Source organism: Oncorhynchus keta, chromosome 14, assembly GCF_023373465.1.
Source record: "Oncorhynchus keta strain PuntledgeMale-10-30-2019 chromosome 14, Oket_V2, whole genome shotgun sequence".
Taxonomy (NCBI): domain Eukaryota; kingdom Metazoa; phylum Chordata; class Actinopteri; order Salmoniformes; family Salmonidae; genus Oncorhynchus; species Oncorhynchus keta.
In genome coordinates, this window is record NC_068434.1 from 7,436,720 (window position 1) to 7,456,719 (window position 20,000).

Genomic DNA, 20,000 nt, shown 5'->3' on the forward strand with positions numbered 1-20,000 from the left:
TGTGTGTGTGTGTGTGTGTGTAAACGTACTCTTACAGGCTCCATGCCAGGGGTAGTGACCTTGAGGACAGTGGGAGACACAGTGGTCTCCCAGCAACAGGGTCCTAGCAACCTTACACCACAGACACACACTGCCCATGCCGGTCTGGAGGTCTGCCACACAGCGCTGGCAATTACTGCTGCATTCTGGGAACAGAGAGAGAGAGGGCAAAGGTCACACATCGCAACTTTGGGTAGACATCGCCCGTACAAACCGATCTGGTGTCAGTTTAACCTCCATGTATCCTAACCTTAACCATTAGGGTTATAGAACATCCCTGTATCCTAACCATTAGGGTTATAGAACCTCCCTGTATCCCAACCATTAGGGTTATAGAACCTTCCCTGTATCCTAACCTTACCCATTAGGGTTATAGAACCTTCCTGTATCCTAACCTTAACCATTAGGGTTATAGAACCTCCCCGTATCCTAACCTTACCCATTAGGGTTATAGAACCTCCCTGTATCCTAACCTTTACCATTAGGGTTATAGAACCTCCCTGTATCCTAACCATTAGGGTTATAGAACCTCCCTGTATCCTAACCATTAGGGTTATAGAACATCCCTGTATCCTAACCTTAAGCATTAGGGTTATAGAACCTCCCTGTATCCTAACCTTTACCATTAGGGTTATAGAACCTTCCCTGTATCCTAACCTTAACCATTAGGGTTATAGAACCTCCCTGTATCCTAACCTTTACCATTAGGGTTATAGAACCTTCCCTGTATCCTAACCTTAACCATTAGGGTTATAGAACCTCCCTGTATCCTAACCTTAACCATTAGGGTTATAGAACCTTCCCTGTATCCTAACCTTAACCATTAGGGTTATAGAACCTCCCTGTATCCTAACCTTTACCATTAGGGTTATAGAACCTTCCCTGTATCCTAACCTTAACCATTAGGGTTATAGAACCTCCCTGTATCCTAACCTTAACCATTAGGGTTATAGAATCTCCCTGTATCCTAACCATTAGGGTTATAGAATCTCCCTGTATCCTAACCATTAGGGTTATAGAATCTCCCTGTATCCCAACCTTACCCATTAGGGTTATAGAACCTCCCTGTAGATTAACCTTAACCATTAGGGTTATAGAACCTTCCCTGTATCCTAACCTTACCCATTAGGGTTATAGAATCTCCCTGTATCCTAACCTTACCCATTAGGGTTATAGAATCTCCCTGTATCCTAACCTTACCCATTAGGGTTATAGAATCTCCCTGTATCCTAACCTTAACCATTAGGGTTATAGAATCTCCCTGTATCCTAACCTTAACCATTAGGGTTATAGAATCTCCCTGTATCCTAACCTTAACCATTAGGGTTATAGAATCTCCCTGTATCCTAACCATTAGGGTTATAGAATCTCCCTGTATCCTAACCATTAGGGTTATAGAATCTCCCTGTATCCTAACCTTACCCATTAGGGTTATAGAATCTCCCTGTATCCTAACCTTAACCATTAGGGTTATAGAATCTCCCTGTATCCTAACCTTACCCATTAGGGTTATAGAATCTCCCTGTATCCTAACCTTAACCATTAGGGTTATAGAATCTCCCTGTATCCTAACCTTAACCATTAGGGTTATAGAATCTCCCTGTATCCTAACCTTAACCATTAGGGTTATAGAATCTCCCTGTATCCTAACCTTAACCATTAGGGTTATAGAATCTCCCTGTATCCTAACCTTAACCATTAGGGTTATAGAATCTCCCTGTATCCTAACCTTAACCATTAGGGTTATAGAATCTCCCTGTATCCTAACCATTAGGGTTATAGAATCTCCCTGTATCCTAACCATTAGGGTTATAGAATCTCCCTGTATCCTAACCTTAACCATTAGGGTTATAGAATCTCCCTGTATCCTAACCTTAACCATTAGGGTTATAGAATCTCCCTGTATCCTAACCTTAACCATTAGGGTTATAGAATCTCCCTGTATCCTAACCATTAGGGTTATAGAATCTCCCTGTATCCTAACCTTAACCATTAGGGTTATAGAATCTCCCTGTATCCTAACCATTAGGGTTATAGAATCTCCCTGTATCCTAACCTTAACCATTAGGGTTATAGAATCTCCCTGTATCCTAACCTTAACCATTAGGGTTATAGAATCTCCCTGTATCCTAACCATTAGGGTTATAGAATCTCCCTGTATCCTAACCTTAACCATTAGGGTTATAGAATCTCCCTGTATCCTAACCTTAACCATTAGGGTTATAGAATCTCCCTGTATCCTAACCTTAACCATTAGGGTTATAGAATCTCCCTGTATCCTAACCTTACCCATTAGGGTTATAGAATCTCCCTGTATCCTAACCTTAACCATTAGGGTTATAGAATCTCCTGTATCCTAACCATTAGGTTATAGAATCTCCCTGTATCCTAACCATTAGGGTTATAGAATCTCCCTGTATCCTAACCTTACCCATTAGGGTTATAGAATCTCCCTGTATCCTAACCATTAGGGTTATAGAATCTCCCTGTATCCTAACCTTAACCATTAGGGTTATAGAATCTCCCTGTATCCTAACCTTACCCATTAGGGTTATAGAATCTCCCTGTATCCTAACCATTAGGGTTATAGAATCTCCCTGTATCCTAACCATTAGGGTTATAGAATCTCCCTGTATCCTAACCATTAGGGTTATAGAATCTCCCTGTATCCTAACCATTAGGGTTATAGAATCTCCCTGTATCCTAACCATTAGGGTTATAGAATCTCCCTGTATCCTAACCATTAGGGTTATAGAATCTCCCTGTATCCTAACCATTAGGGTTATAGAATCTCCCTGTATCCTAACCATTAGGTTATAGAATCTCCCTGTATCCTAACCATTAGGTTATAGAATCTCCCTGTATCCTAACCATTAGGTTATAGAATCTCCTGTATCCTAACCTTACCCATTAGGGTTATAGAATCTCCCTGTATCCTAACCTTTACCATTAGGGTTATAGAACCTCCCTGTATCCTAACCATTAGGGTTATAGAATCTCCCTGTATCCTAACCAACCATTAGGGTTATAGAATCTCCCTGTATCCTAACCTTAACCATTAGGGTTATAGAACCTCCCTGTATCCTAACCTTAACCATTAGGGTTATAGAACCTCCCTGTATCCTAACCTTAACCATTAGGGTTATAGAACCTCCCTGTATCCTAACCTTAACCATTAGGGTTATATGCTAAACTGTCCGTAGACCATGTTTTATGGGAAACCATATAAAAGAGTGTACCTGTAACTGTAACTGTCCATAGACCATATAAAAGAGTGTACCTGTACCTGTAACTGTCCATAGACCATGTAAAAAGAGTGTACCTTCTAAATATCTCTATGGGTAGAATAATGACTTGTTCCACCGCTCCCTATCTATCTGTTATCTGATGGTGTAGCTGGCTGCTGTCGCAAGCTGGCAGACACCTTGCGAGAGCGAGAGCGAGAGCGGGAGAGGGAGAGGGAGAGAGAGGGACAGAGAGAGAGAGAGAGGGACAGAGAGAGGGAGAGAGGGACAGAGAGAGGGAGAGAGGGACAGAGAGAGAGAGAGAGGGACAGAGAGAGAGAGAGGGGGACACAGAGAGAGAGAGATGGACACACAGAGAGAGAGAGATGGACACACAGAGAGAGAGAGGGACACACAGAGAGAGAGAGAGAGAGAGAGAGAGGGACAGAGAGAGAGAGAGAGACAGCTTCTTCCTCCAGGAAATCAATCATTTCCAGGCCCAGAGACAAGTGCTAGTCTGTGGCGACCTAAATGCCAGAACTGGACAAGAACCTGACACCCCCAGCACACAGGGGGGACAAACACCTGCCTGGATGTGACAGCATTCCCTCACCCATATGCCCCCCTAGGCACAATTACGACAACATAACCAACAAAAACGGGTCACAACTCCTGCAGCTCTGTCGCGCGCTGGGTATTTACATGGTAGGTAGGCTTCAAGGGGACTCCTACAGTAATTGCACCTATAGCTCATCTCTTGGCAGTAGTACTGTAGACTACTTTATCACTGACCTCAGCCCAGAGTCTCTCAGAGCGTTCACAGTCAGCCCACTGACACCCCTATCAGACCACAGCAAAATCAAAAATTCTAAAATGAATGAAAAAATGTGCCCTCAGCAATCTACACACAATACCCCATAATGTCATCACAATACCCCATAATGTCATCACAATACCCCATAATGACATCACAATACCCCATAATGACATCACAATACCCCATAATGACATCACAATACCCCATAATGACAAATAGAAAACAGATTTTTTTAAAAATTGTAGCTGTGTATTAAACATAGGAAACAGAAATATGAAAACAGAATCCTCTGAGATTTTTTTTGTCATTAGGATGTATTGTGTGCAGATTGATGAGGAAAATAAACAATTTAATACATTTTAGAATAAGGCTGTAACATAACAAAATGTGGAAAAAGTCAAGGGTCTGAATGCACCCTGTATATCAACGAACTGGCGAGGGCTCTAGAACAGTCTGCAGCTCCCGGCCTCACCCTATTCAACATGTATATTAATGAATTGGCGAGGGCTCTAGAACAGTCTGCAGCACCCGGCCTCACCCTATTCAACATGTATATTAATGAATTGGCGAGGGCTCTAGAACAGTCTGCAGCACCCGGCCTCACCCTATTCAACATGTATATTAATGAATTGGCGAGGGCTCTAGAACAGTCTGCAGCTCCCGGCCTCACCCTATTCAACATGTATATTAATGAACTGGCGAGGGCTCTAGAACAGTCTGCAGCTCCCGGCCTCACCCTATTCAACATGTATATTAATGAATTGGCGAGGGCTCTAGAACAGTCTGCAGCACCCGGCCTCAGCCTATTCAACATGTATATTAATGAATTGGCGAGGGCTCTAGAACAGTCTGCAGCTCCCGGCCTCACCCTATTCAACATGTATATTAATGAATTGGCGAGGGCTCTAGAACAGTCTGCAGCACCCGGCCTCACCCTATTCAACATGTATATTAATGAATTGGCGAGGGCTCTAGAACAGTCTGCAGCACCCGGCCTCACCCTATTCAACATGTATATTAATGAATTGGCGAGGGCTCTAGAACAGTCTGCAGCTCCCGGCCTCAGCCTATTCAACATGTATATTAATGAACTGGCGAGGGCTCTAGAACAGTCTGCAGCACCCGGCCTCACCCTATTCAACATGTATATTAATGAATTGGCGAGGGCTCTAGAACAGTCTGCAGCTCCCGGCCTCAGCCTATTCAACATGTATATTAATGAACTGGCGAGGGCTCTAGAACAGTCTGCAGCACCCGGCCTCACCCTATTCAACATGTATATTAATGAACTGGCGAGGGCTCTAGAACAGTCTGCAGCTCCCGGCCTCACCCTATTCAACATGTATATTAATGAACTGGCGAGGGCTCTAGAACAGTCTGCAGCTCCCGGCCTCACCCTATTCAACATGTATATTAATGAATTGGCGAGGGCTCTAGAACAGTCTGCAGCACCCGGCCTCACCCTATTCAACATGTATATTAATGAACTGGCGAGGGCTCTAGAACAGTCTGCAGCACCCGGCCTCACCCTATTCAACATGTATATTAATGAATTGGCGAGGGCTCTAGAACAGTCTGCAGCTCCCGGCCTCACCCTATTCAACATGTATATTAATGAATTGGCGAGGGCTCTAGAACAGTCTGCAGCACCCGGCCTCAGCCTATTCAACATGTATATTAATGAATTGGCGAGGGCTCTAGAACAGTCTGCAGCACCCGGCCTCACCCTATTCAACATGTATATTAATGAACTGGCGAGGGCTCTAGAACAGTCTGCAGCTCCCGGCCTCACCCTATTCAACATGTATATTAATGAATTGGCGAGGGCTCTAGAACAGTCTGCAGCACCCGGCCTCACCCTATTCAACATGTATATTAATGAATTGGCGAGGGCTCTAGAACATTCTGCAGCACCCGGCCTCACCCTATTCAACATGTATATTAATGAATTGGCGAGGGCTCTAGAACAGTCTGCAGCACCCGGCCTCACCCTATTCAACATGTATATTAATGAACTGGCGAGGGCTCTAGAACAGTCTGCAGCTCCCGGCCTCACCCTATTCAACATGTATATTAATGAACTGGCGAGGGCTCTAGAACAGTCTGCAGCACCCGGCCTCAGCCTATTCAACATGTATATTAATGAATTGACGAGGGCTCTAGAACAGTCTGCAGCTCCCGGCCTCACCCTATTCAACATGTATATTAATGAACTGGCGAGGGCTCTAGAACAGTCTGCAGCTCCCGGCCTCACCCTATTCAACATGTATATTAATGAACTGGCGAGGGCTCTAGAACAGTCTGCAGCTCCCGGCCTCACCCTATTCAACATGTATATTAATGAACTGGCGAGGGCTCTAGAACAGTCTGCAGCACCCGGCCTCACCCTATTCAACATGTATATTAATGAACTGGCGAGGGCTCTAGAACATTCTGCAGCTCCCGGCCTCGGCCTATTCAACATGTATATTAATGAACTGGCGAGGGCTCTAGAACATTCTGCAGCTCCCGGCCTCAGCCTATTCAACATGTATATTAATGAACTGGCGAGGGCTCTAGAACAGTCTGCAGCACCCGGCCTCACCCTATTCAACATGTATATTAATGAACTGGCGAGGGCTCTAGAACAGTCTGCAGCACCCGGCCTCAGCCTATTCAACATGTATATTAATGAATTGACGAGGGCTCTAGAACAGTCTGCAGCTCCCGGCCTCACCCTATTCAACATGTATATTAATGAATTGGCGAGGGCTCTAGAACAGTCTGCAGCTCCCGGCCTCACCCTATTCAACATGTATATTAATGAACTGGCGAGGGCTCTAGAACAGTCTGCAGCTCCCGGCCTCACCCTATTCAACATGTATATTAATGAACTGGCGAGGGCTCTAGAACAGTCTGCAGCTCCCGGCCTCACCCTATTCAACATGTATATTAATGAACTGGCGAGGGCTCTAGAACAGTCTGCAGCTCCCGGCCTCAGCCTATTCAACATGTATATTAATGAACTGGTGAGGGCTCTAGAACAGTCTGCAGCACCCGGCCTCACCCTATTCAACATGTATATTAATGAACTGGCGAGGGCTCTAGAACAGTCTGCAGCACCCGGCCTCACCCTATTCAACATGTATATTAATGAACTGGCGAGGGCTCTAGAACAGTCTGCAGCTCCCGGCCTCACCCTATTCAACATGTATATTAATGAATTGGCGAGGGCTCTAGAACAGTCTGCAGCACCCGGCCTCACCCTATTCAACATGTATATTAATGAATTGGCGAGGGCTCTAGAACAGTCTGCAGCACCCGGCCTCAGCCTATTCAACATGTATATTAATGAACTGGCGAGGGCTCTAGAACAGTCTGCAGCACCCGGCCTCACCCTATTCAACATGTATATTAATGAACTGGTGAGGGCTCTAGAACAGTCTGCAGCACCCGGCCTCACCCTATTCAACATGTATATTAATGAACTGGCGAGGGCTCTAGAACAGTCTGCAGCACCCGGCCTCACCCTATTCAACATGTATATTAATGAACTGGTGAGGGCTCTAGAACAGTCTGCAGCACCCGGCCTCACCCTATTCAACATGTATATTAATGAACTGGTGAGGGCTCTAGAACAGTCTGCAGCACCCGGCCTCACCCTATTCAACATGTATATTAATGAATTGGCGAGGGCTCTAGAACAGTCTGCAGCACCCGGCCTCACCCTATTCAACATGTATATTAATGAATTGGCGAGGGCTCTAGAACAGTCTGCAGCTCCCGGCCTCACCCTATTCAACATGTATATTAATGAACTGGCGAGGGCTCTAGAACAGTCTGCAGCACCCGGCCTCACCCTATTCAACATGTATATTAATGAATTGGCGAGGGCTCTAGAACAGTCTGCAGCTGCCCGGCCTCACCCTATTCAACATGTATATTAATGAACTGGCGAGGGCTCTAGAACAGTCTGCAGCACCCGGCCTCACCCTATTCATCATGTATATTAATGAATTGGCGAGGGCTCTAGAACAGTCTGCAGCACCCGGCCTCACCCTATTCAACATGTATATTAATGAACTGGCGAGGGCTCTAGAACAGTCTGCAGCACCCGGCCTCACCCTATTCAACATGTATATTAATGAACTGGCGAGGGCTCTAGAACAGTCTGCAGCACCCGGCCTCACCCTATTCAACATGTATATTAATGAATTGGCGAGGGCTCTAGAACAGTCTGCAGCTCCCGGCCTCACCCTATTCAACATGTATATTAATGAACTGGCGAGGGCTCTAGAACAGTCTGCAGCACCCGGCCTCACCCTATTCAACATGTATATTAATGAACTGGTGAGGGCTCTAGAACAGTCTGCAGCACCCGGCCTCAGCCTATTCAACATGTATATTAATGAATTGGCGAGAGCTCTAGAACAGTCTGCAGCACCCGGCCTCACCCTATTCAACATGTATATTAATGAATTGGCGAGGGCTCTAGAACAGTCTGCAGCACCCGGCCTCACCCTATTCAACATGTATATTAATGAATTGGCGAGGGCTCTAGAACAGTCTGCAGCACCCGGCCTCAGCCTATTCAACATGTATATTGATGAACTGGCGAGGGCTCTAGAACATTCTGCAGCACCCGGCCTCACCCTATTCAACATGTATATTAATGAATTGGCGAGGGCTCTAGAACAGTCTGCAGCTCCCGGCCTCACCCTATTCAACATGTATATTAATGAACTGGCGAGGGCTCTAGAACATTCTGCAGCACCCGGCCTCACCCTATTCAACATGTATATTAATGAACTGGCGAGGGCTCTAGAACAGTCTGCAGCTCCCGGCCTCACCCTATTCAACATGTATATTAATGAACTGGCGAGGGCTCTAGAACAGTCTGCAGCTCCCGGCCTCACCCTATTCAACATGTATATTAATGAACTGGTGAGGGCTCTAGAACAGTCTGCAGCACCCGGCCTCAGCCTATTCAACATGTATATTAATGAATGGGTGAGGGCTCTAGAACAGGCGAGGGCTCTAGAACAGTCTGCAGCACCCGGCCTCACCCTATTCAACATGTATATTAATGAATTGGCGAGGGCTCTAGAACAGTCTGCAGCTCCCGGCCTCACCCTATTCAACATGTATATTAATGAACTGGCGAGGGCTCTAGAACAGTCTGCAGCTCCCGGCCTCACCCTATTCAACATGTATATTAATGAATTGGCGAGGGCTCTAGAACAGTCTGCAGCTCCCGGCCTCACCCTATTCAACATGTATATTAATGAATTGGCGAGGGCTCTAGAACAGTCTGCAGCTCCCGGCCTCACCCTATTCAACATGTATATTAATGAACTGGCGAGGGCTCTAGAACAGTCTGCAGCACCCGGCCTCACCCTATTCAACATGTATATTAATGAATTGGCGAGGGCTCTAGAACAGTCTGCAGCTCCCGGCCTCACCCTATTCAACATGTATATTAATGAACTGGTGAGGGCTCTAGAACAGTCTGCAGCACCCGGCCTCACCCTATTCAACATGTATATTAATGAACTGGCGAGGGCTCTAGAACAGTCTGCAGCACCCGGCCTCACCCTATTCAACATGTATATTAATGAACTGGCGAGGGCTCTAGAACAGTCTGCAGCTCCCGGCCTCACCCTATTCAACATGTATATTAATGAATTGGCGAGGGCTCTAGAACAGTCTGCAGCACCCGGCCTCACCCTATTCAACATGTATATTAATGAATTGGCGAGGGCTCTAGAACAGTCTGCAGCACCCGGCCTCACCCTATTCAACATGTATATTAATGAACTGGTGAGGGCTCTAGAACAGTCTGCAGCACCCGGCCTCACCCTATTCAACATGTATATTAATGAACTGGCGAGGGCTCTAGAACAGTCTGCAGCACCCGGCCTCACCCTATTCAACATGTATATTAATGAACTGGTGAGGGCTCTAGAACAGTCTGCAGCACCCGGCCTCACCCTATTCAACATGTATATTAATGAACTGGTGAGGGCTATAGAACAGTCTGCAGCACCCGGCCTCAGCCTATTCAACATGTATATTAATGAATTGGCGAGAGCTCTAGAACAGTCTGCAGCACCCGGCCTCACCCTATTCAACATGTATATTAATGAATTGGCGAGGGCTCTAGAACAGTCTGCAGCACCCGGCCTCAGCCTATTCAACATGTATATTAATGAATTGGCGAGGGCTCTAGAACAGTCTGCAGCACCCGGCCTCACCCTATTCAACATGTATATTAATGAATTGGCGAGGGCTCTAGAACAGTCTGCAGCTCCCGGCCTCACCCTATTCAACATGTATATTAATGAACTGGCGAGGGCTCTAGAACAGTCTGCAGCACCCGGCCTCACCCTATTCAACATGTATATTAATGAATTGGCGAGGGCTCTAGAACAGTCTGCAGCACCCGGCCTCACCCTATTCAACATGTATATTAATGAACTGGCGAGGGCTCTAGAACAGTCTGCAGCACCCGGCCTCACCCTATTCAACATGTATATTAATGAACTGGCGAGGGCTCTAGAACAGTCTGCAGCACCCGGCCTCACCCTATTCAACATGTATATTAATGAATTGGCGAGGGCTCTAGAACAGTCTGCAGCTCCCGGCCTCACCCTATTCAACATGTATATTAATGAACTGGCGAGGGCTCTAGAACAGTCTGCAGCACCCGGCCTCACCCTATTCAACATGTATATTAATGAACTGGTGAGGGCTCTAGAACAGTCTGCAGCACCCGGCCTCAGCCTATTCAACATGTATATTAATGAATTGGCGAGCTCTAGAACAGTCTGCAGCACCCGGCCTCACCCTATTCATCATGTATATTAATGAATTGGCGAGGGCTCTAGAACAGTCTGCAGCACCCGGCCTCACCCTATTCAACATGTATATTAATGAACTGGCGAGGGCTCTAGAACAGTCTGCAGCTCCCGGCCTCACCCTATTCAACATGTATATTAATGAATTGGCGAGGGCTCTAGAACAGTCTGCAGCACCCGGCCTCAGCCTATTCAACATGTATATTAATGAATTGGCGAGGGCTCTAGAACAGTCTGCAGCACCCGGCCTCACCCTATTCAACATGTATATTAATGAATTGGCGAGGGCTCTAGAACAGTCTGCAGCTCCCGGCCTCACCCTATTCAACATGTATATTAATGAACTGGCGAGGGCTCTAGAACAGTCTGCAGCACCCGGCCTCACCCTATTCATCATGTATATTAATGAACTGGCGAGGGCTCTAGAACAGTCTGCAGCACCCGGCCTCACCCTATTCAACATGTATATTAATGAACTGGCGAGGGCTCTAGAACAGTCTGCAGCACCCGGCCTCACCCTATTCAACATGTATATTAATGAACTGGCGAGGGCTCTAGAACAGTCTGCAGCACCCGGCCTCACCCTATTCAACATGTATATTAATGAATTGGCGAGGGCTCTAGAACAGTCTGCAGCTCCCGGCCTCACCCTATTCAACATGTATATTAATGAACTGGCGAGGGCTCTAGAACAGTCTGCAGCACCCGGCCTCACCCTATTCAACATGTATATTAATGAACTGGTGAGGGCTCTAGAACAGTCTGCAGCACCCGGCCTCAGCCTATTCAACATGTATATTAATGAATTGGCGAGAGCTCTAGAACAGTCTGCAGCACCCGGCCTCACCCTATTCATCATGTATATTAATGAATTGGCGAGGGCTCTAGAACAGTCTGCAGCACCCGGCCTCACCCTATTCAACATGTATATTAATGAACTGGCGAGGGCTCTAGAACAGTCTGCAGCACCCGGCCTCACCCTATTCAACATGTATATTAATGAATTGGCGAGGGCTCTAGAACAGTCTGCAGCTCCCGGCCTCACCCTATTCAACATGTATATTAATGAACTGGCGAGGGCTCTAGAACAGTCTGCAGCACCCGGCCTCACCCTATTCAACATGTATATTAATGAACTGGTGAGGGCTCTAGAACAGTCTGCAGCACCGGCCTCAGCCTATTCAACATGTATATTAATGAATTGGCGAGGGCTCTAGAACAGTCTGCAGCACCCGGCCTCACCCTATTCAACATGTATATTAATGAATTGGCGAGGGCTCTAGAACAGTCTGCAGCACCCGGCCTCAGCCTATTCAACATGTATATTAATGAATTGGCGAGGGCTCTAGAACAGTCTGCAGCACCCGGCCTCAGCCTATTCAACATGTATATTAATGAACTGGCGAGGGCTCTAGAACATTCTGCAGCACCCGGCCTCACCCTATTCAACATGTATATTAATGAATTGGCGAGGGCTCTAGAACAGTCTGCAGCTCCCGGCCTCACCCTATTCAACATGTATATTAATGAACTGGCGAGGGCTCTAGAACATCTGCAGCACCCGGCCTCACCCTATTCAACATGTATATTAATGAACTGGCGAGGGCTCTAGAACAGTCTGCAGCTCCCTGCCTCACCCTATTCAACATGTATATTAATGAACTGGCGAGGGCTCTAGAACAGTCTGCAGCTCCCGGCCTCACCCTATTCAACATGTATATTAATGAACTGGTGAGGGCTCTAGAACAGTCTGCAGCACCCGGCCTCAGCCTATTCAACATGTATATTAATGAATTGGCGAGGGCTCTAGAACAGTCTGCAGCACCCGGCCTCACCCTATTCAACATGTATATTAATGAATTGGCGAGGGCTCTAGAACAGTCTGCAGCTCCCGGCCTCACCCTATTCAACATGTATATTAATGAACTGGCGAGGGCTCTAGAACAGTCTGCAGCTCCCGGCCTCACCCTATTCAACATGTATATTAATGAACTGGCGAGGGCTCTAGAACAGTCTGCAGCACCCGGCCTCACCCTATTCAACATGTATATTAATGAACTGGCGAGGGCTCTAGAACAGTCTGCAGCTCCCGGCCTCACCCTATTCAACATGTATATTAATGAACTGGCGAGGGCTCTAGAACAGTCTGCAGCTCCCGGCCTCACCCTATTCAACATGTATATTAATGAATTGGCGAGGGCTCTAGAACAGTCTGCAGCACCCGGCCTCACCCTATTCAACATGTATATTAATGAATTGGCGAGGGCTCTAGAACAGTCTGCAGCACCCGGCCTCACCCTATTCAACATGTATATTAATGAATTGGCGAGGGCTCTAGAACAGTCTGCAGCACCCGGCCTCAGCCTATTCAACATGTATATTAATGAACTGGCGAGGGCTCTAGAACAGTCTGCAGCACCCGGCCTCACCCTATTCAACATGTATATTAATGAACTGGTGAGGGCTCTAGAACAGTCTGCAGCACCCGGCCTCACCCTATTCAACATGTATATTAATGAACTGGCGAGGGCTCTAGAACAGTCTGCAGCACCCGGCCTCACCCTATTCAACATGTATATTAATGAACTGGTGAGGGCTCTAGAACAGTCTGCAGCACCCGGCCTCACCCTATTCAACATGTATATTAATGAACTGGTGAGGGCTCTAGAACAGTCTGCAGCACCCGGCCTCAGCCTATTCAACATGTATATTAATGAATTGGCGAGAGCTCTAGAACAGTCTGCAGCACCCGGCCTCACCCTATTCAACATGTATATTAATGAATTGGCGAGGGCTCTAGAACAGTCTGCAGCACCCGGCCTCACCCTATTCAACATGTATATTAATGAATTGGCGAGGGCTCTAGAACAGTCTGCAGCACCCGGCCTCACCCTATTCAACATGTATATTAATGAATTGGCGAGGGCTCTAGAACAGTCTGCAGCTCCCGGCCTCACCCTATTCAACATGTATATTAATGAACTGGCGAGGGCTCTAGAACAGTCTGCAGCACCCGGCCTCACCCTATTCAACATGTATATTAATGAATTGGCGAGGGCTCTAGAACAGTCTGCAGCACCCGGCCTCACCCTATTCAACATGTATATTAATGAACTGGCGAGGGCTCTAGAACAGTCTGCAGCACCCGGCCTCACCCTATTCAACATGTATATTAATGAACTGGCGAGGGCTCTAGAACAGTCTGCAGCACCCGGCCTCACCCTATTCAACATGTATATTAATGAATTGGCGAGGGCTCTAGAACAGTCTGCAGCTCCCGGCCTCACCCTATTCAACATGTATATTAATGAACTGGCGAGGGCTCTAGAACAGTCTGCAGCACCCGGCCTCACCCTATTCAACATGTATATTAATGAACTGGTGAGGGCTCTAGAACAGTCTGCAGCACCCGGCCTCAGCCTATTCAACATGTATATTAATGAATTGGCGAGAGCTCTAGAACAGTCTGCAGCACCCGGCCTCACCCTATTCAACATGTATATTAATGAATTGGCGAGGGCTCTAGAACAGTCTGCAGCACCCAGGCCTCACCCTATTCAACATGTATATTAATGAACTGGCGAGGGCTCTAGAACAGTCTGCAGCACCCGGCCTCACCCTATTCAACATGTATATTAATGAATTGGCGAGGGCTCTAGAACAGTCTGCAGCTCCCGGCCTCACCCTATTCAACATGTATATTAATGAACTGGCGAGGGCTCTAGAACAGTCTGCAGCACCCGGCCTCACCCTATTCAACATGTATATTAATGAACTGGCGAGGGCTCTAGAACAGTCTGCAGCACCCGGCCTCACCCTATTCAACATGTATATTAATGAACTGGCGAGGGCTCTAGAACAGTCTGCAGCACCCGGCCTCACCCTATTCAACATGTATATTAATGAACTGGCGAGGGCTCTAGAACAGTCTGCAGCTCCCGGCCTCACCCTATTCAACATGTATATTAATGAACTGGCGAGGCTCTAGAACAGTCTGCAGCACCCGGCCTCACCCTATTCAACATGTATATTAATGAACTGGCGAGGGCTCTAGAACAGTCTGCAGCTCCCGGCCTCACCCTATTCAACATGTATATTAATGAACTGGCGAGGGCTCTAGAACAGTCTGCAGCACCCGGCCTCACCCTATTCAACATGTATATTAATGAATTGGCGAGGGCTCTAGAACAGTCTGCAGCACCCGGCCTCACACTATTCAACATGTATATTAATGAACTGGCGAGGGCTCTAGAACAGTCTGCAGCACCCGGCCTCACCCTATTCAACATGTATATTAATGAACTGGCGAGGGCTCTAGAACAGTCTGCAGCACCCGGCCTCACCCTATTCAACATGTATATTAATGAACTGGCGAGGGCTCTAGAACAGTCTGCAGCACCCGGCCTCAGCCTATTCAACATGTATATTAATGAATTGGCGAGGGCTCTAGAACAGTCTGCAGCACCCGGCCTCACCCTATTCAACATGTATATTAATGAATTGGCGAGGGCTCTAGAACAGTCTGCAGCTCCCGGCCTCACCCTATTCAACATGTATATTAATGAACTGGCGAGGGCTCTAGAACAGTCTGCAGCACCCGGCCTCACCCTATTCATCATGTATATTAATGAATTGGCGAGGGCTCTAGAACAGTCTGCAGCACCCGGCCTCACCCTATTCAACATGTATATTAATGAACTGGCGAGGGCTCTAGAACAGTCTGCAGCACCCGGCCTCACCCTATTCAACATGTATATTAATGAACTGGCGAGGGCTCTAGAACAGTCTGCAGCACCCGGCCTCACCCTATTCAACATGTATATTAATGAATTGGCGAGGGCTCTAGAACAGTCTGCAGCTCCCGGCCTCACCCTATTCAACATGTATATTAATGAATTGGCGAGGGCTCTAGAACAGTCTGCAGCACCCGGCCTCACCCTATTCAACATGTATATTAATGAATTGGCGAGGGCTCTAGAACAGTCTGCAGCACCCGGCCTCACCCTATTCAACATGTATATTAATGAATTGGCGAGGGCTCTAGAACAGTCTGCAGCTCCCGGCCTCACCCTATTCAACATGTATATTAATGAATTGGCGAGGGCTCTAGAACAGTCTGCAGCACCCGGCCTCAGCCTATTCAACATGTATATTAATGAATTGGCGAGGGCTCTAGAACAGTCTGCAGCACCCGGCCTCAGCCTATTCAACATGTATATTAATGAATTGGCGAGGGCTGTAGAACAGTCTGCAGCTCCCCTATTCAACATGGCCTCACCCTATTCAACATGTATATCAATGAACTGGCGAGGGCTCTAGAACAGTCTGCAGCTCCCGGCCTCAGCCTATTCAACATGTATATTAATGAACTGGCGAGGGCTCTAGAACAGTCTGCAGCACCCGGCCTCAGCCTATTCAACATGTATATTAATGAATTGGCGAGGGCTCTAGAACAGTCTGCAGCACCCGGCCTCAGCCTATTCAACATGTATATTGATGAACTGGCGAGGGCTCTAGAACATTCTGCAGCACCCGGCCTCAGCCTATTCAACATGTATATTGATGAACTGGCGAGGGCTCTAGAACATTCTGCAGCACCCGGCCTCACCCTATTCAACATGTATATTAATGAATTGGCGAGGGCTCTAGAACAGTCTGCAGCTCCCGGCCTCACCCTATTCAACATGTATATTAATGAACTGGCGAGGGCTCTAGAACATTCTGCAGCACCCGGCCTCACCCTATTCAACATGTATATTAATGAACTGGCGAGGGCTCTAGAACAGTCTGCAGCTCCCGGCCTCACCCTATTCAACATGTATATTAATGAACTGGCGGGGCTCTAGAACAGTCTGCAGCTCCCGGCCTCACCCTATTCAACATGTATATTAATGAATTGGCGAGGGCTCTAGAACAGTCTGCAGCACCCGGCCTCAGCCTATTCAACATGTATATTAATGAATTGGCGAGGGCTCTAGAACAGTCTGCAGCACCCGGCCTCAGCCTATTCAACATGTATATTAATGAACTGGCGAGGGCTCTAGAACAGTCTGCAGCACCCGGCCTCACCCTATTCAACATGTATATTAATGAACTGGCGAGGGCTCTAGAACAGTCTGCAGCACCCGGCCTCAGCCTATTCAACATGTATATTAATGAATTGGCGAGGGCTCTAGAACAGTCTGCAGCACCCGGCCTCACCCTATTCAACATGTATATTAATGAATTGGCGAGGGCTCTAGAACAGTCTGCAGCTCCCGGCCTCACCCTATTCAACATGTATATTAATGAACTGGCGAGGGCTCTAGAACAGTCTGCAGCTCCCGGCCTCACCCTATTCAACATGTATATTAATGAATTGGCGAGGGCTCTAGAACAGTCTGCAGCTCCCGGCCTCACCCTATTCAACATGTATATTAATGAATTGGCGAGGGCTCTAGAACAGTCTGCAGCACCCGGCCTCACCCTATTCAACATGTATATTAATGAATTGGCGAGGGCTCTAGAACAGTCTGCAGCTCCCGGCCTCAACCTATTCAACATGTATATTAATGAACTGGCGAGGGCTCTAGAACAGTCTGCAGCACCCGGCCTCACCCTATTCAACATGTATATTAATGAACTGGCGAGGGCTCTAGAACAGTCTGCAGCTCCCGGCCTCACCCTACTAGAATCTGAAGTTAAATGTCAACTGTTTGCTGATGATCTGGTGCTTCTGTCCCCAACCAAGGAGGGCCTAAAGCAACACTTGGGACTTCTGCACAGATTCTGTCAGACCCGACAGTAAATCTCAGTAAGATAAAAAATAATGGTGTTCAAAAAAGAAGGTCCAGTTGCCAGGACCACAAATACAAATTCCATCTAAACACTGTCGCACACAAAAAAAAACTATACATACCTCGGCCTAAACATCAGCACCACAGGTAACTTCTACAAAGGTGTGAACGAGCTGAGAGACAACGCAAGAACGGACTTCTATGTCATCAAAAGGAACATAAAATTCTACATAAAATCTAATCCAATATTATTAGTCACATGCCCCGAACACAACAACAACTTACATTGGGCTGTTTGTTTTTCTATGTTTGTTTTTCTATGTTTGTTTTTCTATGTTTGTTTTTCTATGTTTGTTTTTCTATGTATGGTTTCTGTTCGACCTAGTATGGTTTCTGTTCGACCTAGTATGGTTTCTGTTCGACCTAGTATGGTTTCTGTTCGACCTAGTATGGTTTCTGTTCGACCTAGTATGGTTTCTGTTCGACCTAGTATGGTTTCTGTTCGACCTAGTATGGTTTCTGTTCGACCTAGTATGGTTTCTGTTCGACCTAGTATGGTTTCTGTTCGACCTAGTATGGTTTCTGTTCGACCTAGTATGGTTTCTGTTCGACCTAGTATGGTTTCTGTTCGACCTAGTATGGTTTCTGTTCGACCTAGTATGGTTTCTGTTCGACCTCGTATGGTTTCTGTTCGACCTAGTATGGTTCTCAATCAGAGGCAGGTGTCAAATGCTTACTGACAAGCCCAACAATGCAGTTGTATGAATAACAATAAGAAACAAAAGCAACAAGTAATTAAAGAGCAGCAGTACAATAACAATAGTGAGGCTATAAACAGGTACTGGTACAGAGTCAATGTGCGGTGGCACCAGTTAGTCAAAGTAATTGAGGTAATATGTACATGTAGGTAGTTAATTAAAGTGACTATGCGTAGATGATAACAACAGATAGTGGCAGTGGTGTAGAATGGGGGGGGGGACAATGTAAATAGTCTGGGTAGCCATGTGACTAGATGTTCAGGAGTCTCATGGCTTGGGGGGTAGAAGCTGTTTAGAAGCCTCTTGGATCTAGACTTGGCGCTCCGGGTACCGCTTGCCATGCGGTAGCAGAGAGAACAGTCTATGACTAGGGTGGATGGAGTCTTTCACAATTGTTAGGGCCTTCCTCTGACACCGCCTGGTCTCCCGCCTGTCCGGCGCTGCCCGGAATCTCCCGTCCATTGGGGACCCATGGCTAGGGTCCCCAGTCGGAGGTCGGCAGGCGAGGGTCGCCGCTCGTAAGAGGCCACGGGGGCGGTTGAGGAGGCGGACAAAAACTGTGGTGAAGTGGGGTCCATGAACCCGCGCCAGAGCCGCCACCGCGGACAGACGCCCACCCAGACCCTCAGACCTGAACCCCTATAGGTTCAGGTTTTGCGGCCGGAATCCGCACCTTTGGGGCGGGTACTGTCACGTTCTGACCTTAGTTCCTTTGTTTTTATCTTTTTTTTATATGGTCAGGGCGTGAGTTGGGGTGGGCAGTCCTAGTATGGTTCTCAATCAGAGGCAGGTGTCGTTAGTTGTCTCTGATTGAGAATCATACTTAGGTAGCTTTTTTTTCCACCTGTGTTTTCGTGGGTGTTTGTTTCTGTGTGAGTGTTTTTATCAGTTATTGTTTAGTGTTCTGAGTTTTAATGAAATATCATCATGAACACTTACCATGTCCGATCCTTCCTCCTCCTTAATGAAATATCATCATGAACACTTACCATGTCTGATCCTTCCTCTTCCTTAATGAAATATCATCATGAACACTTACCATGTCCGATCCTTCCTCCTCCTCGGACGAAGAGGAGGAAATCCGTTACACCATCGTTCATCCATATATTTATATATTATTTATTATATTTATATGTACATATTCTTATTCCATCCCTTTACATTTGTGTGTTTTAGGTAGTTGTTGTGAATTTGTTATATTACTTGCTAGATATTGCTGCACTGTCGGGAACTAGAAGCACAAGCATTTCGCTACACTCGCGTTAACTTCTGCTAACCATGTGTATGTGACCAATAATATTTGAATTTGAAATTTGATCAAACACCTTTGGGATGAATTGGAACGCCGACTGCGAGCCGACTGCAGGCCTAATCGCCCAACATCAGTGCCCGACCTCACTAATGCTCTTGTGACTGAATGGAAGCAAGTCCCCGCAGCAATGTTCCATCAGCTTGTGGAAAGCCTTCCCAGAAGAGTGGAGGCTGTTATAGCAGCAAAGGGGGGACCAACTCCATATTAATGCCCATGATTTTGGAATGAGACGTTTGAC

The 20,000-nt window shown here is 46.9% G+C and overlaps 1 protein-coding gene across 1 annotated transcript in view; it reads right to left on the bottom strand.

Annotated features, from left to right (window-relative positions):
* The window catches only part of LOC118380010 (extracellular matrix organizing protein FRAS1-like), a 423,703-nt gene that overhangs the window by 196,490 nt on the left and 207,213 nt on the right, over positions 1-20,000 (bottom strand). Inside the window, 1 exon segment of the mRNA XM_052462665.1 lies at positions 30-185. Coding sequence (XP_052318625.1) covers positions 30-185 — 156 coding nt within the window.